This window comes from Bombus fervidus, chromosome 13, assembly GCF_041682495.2.
Source record: "Bombus fervidus isolate BK054 chromosome 13, iyBomFerv1, whole genome shotgun sequence".
Classification (NCBI taxonomy): domain Eukaryota; kingdom Metazoa; phylum Arthropoda; class Insecta; order Hymenoptera; family Apidae; genus Bombus; species Bombus fervidus.
Window position 1 is genome coordinate 6,615,501 of NC_091529.1, and position 7,927 is coordinate 6,623,427.

A 7,927-nucleotide genomic window follows, 5' to 3' on the forward strand; every position below is an offset into this window, starting at 1 on the left:
ACTAAGGCAAAAAATGATGATAGTTCAGGTCAGTACACCTGAGTCATACAACTCGAATTCCATTGAGATGAGCAATATGTACTACCGTGTACTTAACGCGTAATTCATAAGTAGACTGCGGATATTTATGCAGTTATGGCAAATTGGAAGATACGAAAGTGTACAGATTGCGCGTAACATACAAAAATTGATAAAATATTCAAAATGGAATATTCGTTATAATTCCTATGATTTGAAACCAATATACTATTCCTGTAGACGTGCCCATAGAAATATAAATTTTTTGAACGCTGTCATTTCCATATCGAACACTCATTCGATACCTGTTTCATAATCATTGAATACCTATTTCGAATATTACTCGGGAACAATCGTGACTCATTAGAAAAACACTCTTGAGTTATTTCAGAGCACGATGACATTATGCTATGAATAAAATCTGTTTGATCAATGATCAGAAAGGCGATTGTACCGCGAAATTGAGATAGAAAAGTAGCCCGGTACGGATAGGATCGTGGACGGATCATTTGCGTGTTTACATCGAATAAAAAGCTAATCGAAACCATTCAGAGTTATACAGTGACGAAATGTAAACAGGGAAATGCTTAGTCCTTAATTTAACTGTAATTGTATAAGGAAAAGTTTTATTTCTATTCCTATTTTTATAATATGATTAAAAAATTGATTTCTTGCATTTTGAATAATAATTAGACTATGGATATTTATGTAAATTCACATTTTCATGGCTAAAAAAATGGATATATATAGCTAAACAAATGGAACCTAGGTAAAAAAGAGTTACCAACTAAATATTTCGAATGTCACCATTTTTTAAATGTTTAATATTATTTTTCGTTATATTTCACATTATAATTGTAGTTATATTAATTAAAAATTAGCTGTAGAGAATACATATTTTAAAAGATACCTCACTAGATGCCTTATAATTATCTTTTTTTTTTATAACATTCATGTATTGTCAATAAAGATCAATCAAAGTATTCACTATAAAAAAATAAAACAACGTGCAAATATGTACTCACTTTGACTGTAGACTGCATTGGCAATGACCAACAACACAAGCGTTCCTCTGACAATGAGCCTCATATTCATCTGTTTCCTTAAACTTCAGTCTATTTCTACACCACTTGAACTCACTCACTTTCGATCCTCGAGATCCGCCAATATTAATCGCGACTCATCGATTAACGATCAAGCAAAATCATCCGCGCAACATTCATTGAACTATCGTATAACTAATGTTGTGCAAATAACCTTCTTTTCAATTATTAATTTATAAAATAATACATCTCATTCATAAAATAAAAGAGGAGGGAAAAAAGAAAATATATAAATACAATGTATATTCGTCGAAAGTCAAAATCAGGATACGTCAATGAAGAGACGAGACCGTAAAAGCTCGGTCGTGAGCACGCCTTTCTTCAGCAAACGTGACTTCTCTCTTTCTTCCTCCCTTATTCCCTCTCTCTTGTTCCGTCCCTCTGAATAGTGCACCGTGAACCGGAGCGTACAGCACTTTCCACGAGTTTTGCTCAGGAGGAACGCGATGAAATACCGTTTGATACTTTGTTCCTTCTTACAAGCTTGTGTTTACTTTTACAATACTATTCAATAGATAATAATTCTCGCTCACAATTGGCAATGTAGGCACGAGAAGTGAAAATTTTGGGAAATTTTGTCAGTTTACTTTTTCCTTCCTCTGTTCGCGATTTTATTCGTTGAATATTTGATCTCTATTTTGTTAGATAATAGTGAATGACTGTACGTTAAGAGTCACTTGATTTTGAGCTGTGTCAAAGACTAAGACAGCGAGTCGAATCGAGGGGTTGAAATTGAAGATGAAGAAAACGAGCCAGGAAATAACCGCGACCCGCACCGTGCCGCGGTTCGCAAACGAATGCCACTGAAGTTGCCGCTCTTCCGAATTCCGTGGCTACATAGGTGTGCGTGCGCCGTATCCCCCCTTCCTTCTCGCTCCGCGTGAATTTAGTTATCCCCACCACCGCCACTTCTCGGCTACGCGCACCATCTTCCCCCTGTTATAAATACACCACCGCGGTACCGGTGTGCAACATTCGATTAGGAATGGCTCCGATCTAATTTCAAGCTTCTTTAATTTATAATCTCGCGTTCGAGATGAAACTGGATCTTTTTTTGCAGGTTATTTTTTCGGGATTAAAAGATGTCTTAAAGTAAGAATAAGCTTTGAAAGAAACGTGTGAGCAATTGCTGCCTATTATAAAATTGAAGAATTGATAATTAAAATTGTTTAATATTGGAAGCACCAACGATTAGGACGTAAAGTTTATGTAAAAGGAGTGAAAATGAAAGGTATACAAGGAAATATATAATGTAATTTTATACATATATTTTACGCAATATTACTGAAACCTTTCAATGGATTTTTATATTATTTCTGTGAAAAATTACTGAAATTATTGAATTGGTGATCTTAACTATTCTAGTAATTATAATATTTACTTTTCGATTTTTAGAAAGAAATTAATGGAACTCATCATATTGCATCATATTAAGCTCACACCTACAATAAGGATTCCAGAGTTAAGGAATGCTACAAATGCGTGAACGTTATTTTGAGGTTATCGATCTTCGCAACTAGAAGATTCTTTTGTAAAGGTATTTCATATTTAATTGTAGTGAAAAAATTTACTGTGATGTAAGTAATTATATGTTTTTTTAATTACAATAAATAAGTATTTTGATTCAAAGATAGTTCTTTAATTATTTCCAGCATCATTTTAAACATTTTTAAGTTCTATTGGGAGCATTAATTTCTGTGTATTGAAGATTTCAATCATTAGCTTACGCAATTTCTTACTTTTATGCACACAACTTTACTTTAAGTATTTTACATATATATATATCTTTGCATATATGCATGTGCATTCTACATATTCTTACACCCTTACCTAAGTGCAAATACATCCTAATGGTCATTATTTTAAATTTCATATTGCTTCCTTTTAATTCTGATTTGATATTTTGAATTATTTTTTTGTGCAATTTATTTATGTTATGTGCACATAATTTTAATAATTATTTTGAGTCATATTTTGAACACCATTTTGAAATAAGTCTCAATAAACACTGTTGAACTTTCTGTTAAACACTAATTTAAAATTTTTTCTTTTATAGATTTCGAAAGCGTGATCTCGCCTGGATAACTGTTTTGTGCAAGACATTTGCACATGCGCGACCAGCTTGATTCCGTTCCTACTTTCCACCGGCCTCGAATCTGGTATATCCTCACTTCCTTTATCCCCACTGTATCTAGCTGAGCGCGTGTGCGGTCGACACGTCAATTATATCTGAATCGAAGGCGACGTCTCATCGTGATTACGCCGCAAAATAAAGACAACCTGACTTTTCTTTAATGGGTTCAGGGGTTCGTAGTTGTTTGCACCATTTTTCGCTATCATGATCGTACAGCGATCGTTAGATAAATTTGAAACCTTAATAATAGATAATGAACTGATTCCCATAGAAAATTGCTGCACTTTGATTGTTTAATTTAACTTTGTCTTAAGTTAAACACCATGTACTTATTAAATTGAACAACTTATTATCGTTTAAGAATTTATTAGATGTACATTGGCCTATATACTGTCTATAAGTAATTCAACTAAACCATAGAAATTAACTTTTATCTTTCTTATTTCAGTTCTGAAGGAATTGAGCATTATCCGCAGCCAGTGACAAGCACCGAGTTGACTTTTTCATGTAATCAGAAAGCAACAAAGTAGTGATGTAATTTCGCGGCATTCCGCATAACTCGTTCACAATACACCGTTTTATCATTAGCCGTTGGGAACAGAAGCGTAGAACTCCGCGATTTATGAATGATTCGGAGGAGTGAATGAACGGGGTCGACGCATGCGCACCATCGACCAGATTCCATTCCCATTCCGATCTCGCCTCTATTCTCTGCTTTATCCTTTTGCCGCGCTCTGCGTAGGTACCGTGAACGCACAACAGCTGTAGAATTTATAAAAAGGTCTGTTCGACCGACCGATGAAACCCTTATCAAGGTCTTTCCACCATTATAGAGGTGTTGGTGGAAGGAAGGAAGAACGCGTGTTTCTTTCACCGTTACGGAAATATTTACACAACCATGTGCAAACCAACTTACGCCAGGATAAATTAGACTGCTGTCGGCTTTGTCATTTCACCAACCGACAAGTGAGATTTTCCTTGGCACTGATAATGCCGTGATACTGTTACTTTTCCCACATAGCTTTTGCCTGACTGTCCTAAATAATCAACTTTTTTTCGTTAAATCTATAGACATAGATACTGTTGAATTAACAGAGGCCTTATTTTTTCATTCTTTTGGTAATAAATAATAGGGCTCTCTTGCACAATAATTTTCAAAATTTATTGTTATACAAAGAACTTATTATTCGTGACTTGTAAAATATTAATATTAACATAATTGTACAAGAAAGACCAGAAAAATAAAACAAAGAATAATGAATCTTTATTTAATAAATAAAGAGAACAGGTACTTTTCTATCTTTTTTTAAATTCGCTTTGTAAAATTATTGAAGTATTTTTAGTTGGAAAAAAGAAGAACTGCATCTTTATATAGACTGTTTAGATACGATCGCTTTTCAAGATTTCACTTTCAAAAGATCACTATCTTTTGAACACGGTCACTATACAATCCTCTAGAAACGACCACACCATTGAGCACAAAATCGACATCTGAAGACCTAGATTTGGAATTTTCGAATTTACAAAATTCATCATAGATATAACAATTCATAATCATAGATATAACAATTTTTATATACTAAATTTTCTATATTGAAAGTAAGAGTAACGTGAATTAACAATCATCGATTTCCATAGGTAGTGAGCATCGATACCTCGAAGAAAGAGCATTTGTGATGCATATGACAGTCATAATAACAGATTACAACTTGTCTGTACAAGCTGTGAACGAAGGCCTCCCATTTAAAATTCGCAGCTGACAGTCAAAAGGTGACAAAGCTACTGAATATTGAACGAACAAGAACTTCGTGAAGGATTGTTCAACGTAGTTTACTAACACAACGATTTATGATCTGATATATTTATGAAGATGATTTTCTCTCATACAACGTTCACGGTGAAAAACATGCAATTTTCTTCTGCCTTTGCAACTTTCGATCGTAACTCCTCGATATTCCAACAACCGAGCGATTTAATCTGAATACAGGTTGTTCCAAAGTACGTGGAAAAAATAGAAAGTAGGTGGTCGTAGCAGGAGCTTTAGGGAAAATCGATGCTTGAGTCTACCTGAGTCTTCGACTAAATACATATTCACGGATCTTTCTATGGAGATCTTTGTCAGATTTATGTGTAAACTTTTAGATATAAAACAATAAAATTTATATATACATAACATTTTTTAACATACTTGTAACTATTCAACTTGTATTTTGAATTTTACAGGCAATAAGACCAATTTAGACATGACTAAAGTCGCAAAATTTTCCCAAAAAATTTGGATAAACGGCGGCTTAATTAAGCTAATATGAAACGTGATATGCAACAATTACAATTTAATGGGACCAGGTCACGGTAAAGAGCGCACCGCAACATAACTGTTTATTAAGTATCTCGTCGCCCACGTTAATTGAGAAGTTACTGTCGAATTGATAGCTCCGACGTAAAGTAACCTTAATCGCAGCCGAAGCATTTTAATTAGACCTGCTCTCACGATAATTAAATGAAAAATGTTTGGGAACATTGCATGCTACAGCATATTAACGCACGTGATTTTTACTTTTATGATACGCGGAAATCAATTACATACTTTTTTGTCAATCAATTTCATTTAGAAAGGAAGGCAATACTGAATTAATTATAGTTTATACTGCAATAGTAGGTAGTTATTTTAATACCATAAAGAAAGATGTTTTTTATAAGCATCATATAAGAAGTAATATTGGGCTAATTATAAGAGATATACAATTTATAACAATCATATTTGACAAATAATTGAAATACTATCAATTAAAAGAACGATTTATTTATTATTCTGCATGTTTGCAGGTTTTGTGTTCGAGACAAACGTCGTAGCAGCATTTCTCCCATTTGTCGCAATCTTTGTCGCCGTGGCAAGAAGTTGGTGGCAGTGAGTACCAATCATAAGTTCGTGGACAATGGGTTCTCAACGGCGGGCAATGTTTTCCCGTTTCTTCCTCATGGACATTTTCTGGCCAAAACGTGTCGATTGGTGCAGATTCAACGGTAATCATTAACAGCCATGGGTGCAGGAAAGAATGCCAAACATATTCCGCCCAACTCTCAGCTTTTCCGCTTGGACAGCAATAATATTGATGATCGATCGTCCTACACCAGTATCTGCAAAGTGGTCTGTAGCCTTTTCCATGAGGTTTCGTTGCGCAAACGTGAACGATGAGACAAAATATCACGATCAATCTAAACATCCTGAAACGTTATTGTATGTTCATCAATAGACTATGGATATTTATGCAAATGTCTTATTTACTGCAATAAAATGTATAAATGAAAAGAGATAAGAAAAAATTATACTATAGGTAAAGAGTATTTTTATATTATTTATAATAATTACAAGCAATTTAATACAGTAATTTTTTCATTAAAAAATATGGAGCTTTTTACCATATTTGATTGTTTTAATGAGCTCTTAAATGGTTAAATATATATTGTTAATTAATAATTGAATATAAATGTATATATAGAAAAGACATATAATAGTGAATTAGGGTGTGTGTTATGTATGTGTGTATGTATGAATAAGATACGAGTTAATGTTAGTACTTCTACGGCGAATTACAAATACGTAATTAATATTTGGAGAATTATTATTTCTCTTCAGAAAAATTATATATATGTTTTTAAAAGAACAGAATATCTAAATCGATAATTAGGTACTCACTTGAATTCTGACTTCCGTCTAAAAGGGATGCCGCAGTGTACATCCTTATAAGTGTCAGAAGATCTTCCCTTACTTAAAGTTCCGTCACGGGACACTTGTAAATTATCAGTATACAGCGTGAAAACCGTCAAAAGCCTCATTAGAAATCTCATTCGACGAAACGTTGAAGCGACATCATTATGAATTCAGTGAAAAGAATAAAAATTTAGTAATCATTTGAGAAAACCTTTCCAATAGAAAGCTTTCCATAGAAAGCAGTACCGCACATAAATTGTCCCCGTATCGTTTCTGTTTAGATATTGTTAGATAGAATTTTTATAGAAATAGCTTTCTCGTGTAAGAAAATCACAGAGAAAGAACATGAAAAACAGTTTTAAATTTCAATAATCAATTATTCCATGTTATTAAAACTGTCTTTTTATTTGGTTCTGGATTAAATATGTATTTTTGCATTGTATTGAACATTTCGTTATAAAATTTCATAGATATAAATATTCGAATGAAAAAATGAAAGAAATGTTCTTTTCATATTTTTCCCACGTGCTTTTCATGTCCATAAATTATTTTATGCGATTTAATGTCGCAATGTTACATAAAACATCGATTTTAGAATGATTCAAATCAAATGTATCTATATTAGATAGTGCATCCAACTGATGCCAACTTGTCAATAAAGTACTAGAATATATCACTGCTATGTTACTAAATCTTGACGCTTTTAAAAAAAATTTCAGACGTAGGCTACAAATGTTTTAGTATCGAATGAACATTTGATGTATATGAAAATTACATTTATTACCACGATACAATATTTTAAAATATATGAATCATGTATAAATTTAAGATTTTTAAAGGAAAAAATTTTTAATTCTCCATACATGACTAACAAATTAAGGTATACTTAAATGTTCGAACAGAAATTTTTCTTAAAATGTAGTAATTTTTAGTACAGCGATAACTAACATTTACAACTTT

At 32.8% G+C, this 7,927-nt stretch overlaps 2 protein-coding genes and 1 long non-coding RNA gene across 4 annotated transcripts in view; 1 reads left to right on the forward strand and 2 right to left on the reverse strand.

Annotated features, from left to right (window-relative positions):
- The window catches only part of LOC139993871 (uncharacterized), a 35,556-nt gene extending 33,657 nt beyond the window's left edge, over nucleotides 1-1,899 (reverse strand). For both annotated transcript variants that reach the window (XM_072016000.1, XM_072016001.1), the window contains exon 1: nucleotides 1,044-1,899. In XM_072016000.1, the coding sequence (XP_071872101.1) occupies nucleotides 1,044-1,113 (70 nt within the window). In that variant the 5' untranslated portion in view covers nucleotides 1,114-1,899. The remainder of the gene's footprint in view (nucleotides 1-1,043) is intronic.
- A 103-nt stretch (nucleotides 1,900-2,002) lies between these two features.
- LOC139993873 (uncharacterized) lies at nucleotides 2,003-5,470 on the forward strand. The gene is made up of 4 exons (XR_011801479.2): nucleotides 2,003-2,352; nucleotides 2,517-2,658; nucleotides 3,178-4,221; nucleotides 4,894-5,470. It is a non-coding gene; the product is annotated as an uncharacterized lncRNA (long non-coding RNA).
- Nucleotides 5,471-5,984: 514 nt separating this feature from the next.
- LOC141445878 (uncharacterized) lies at nucleotides 5,985-6,989 on the reverse strand. Its single transcript, XM_074112029.1, has 2 exons — nucleotides 6,953-6,989; nucleotides 5,985-6,480 (listed from the first exon to the last, which is right to left on the reverse strand). Exon 2 carries the CDS (start codon nucleotides 6,477-6,479, stop codon nucleotides 6,063-6,065), a length of 417 nt encoding a protein of 138 aa, XP_073968130.1. The 5' UTR covers nucleotide 6,480; nucleotides 6,953-6,989; the 3' UTR covers nucleotides 5,985-6,062.
- Nucleotides 6,990-7,927: the final 938 nt, after the last annotated feature.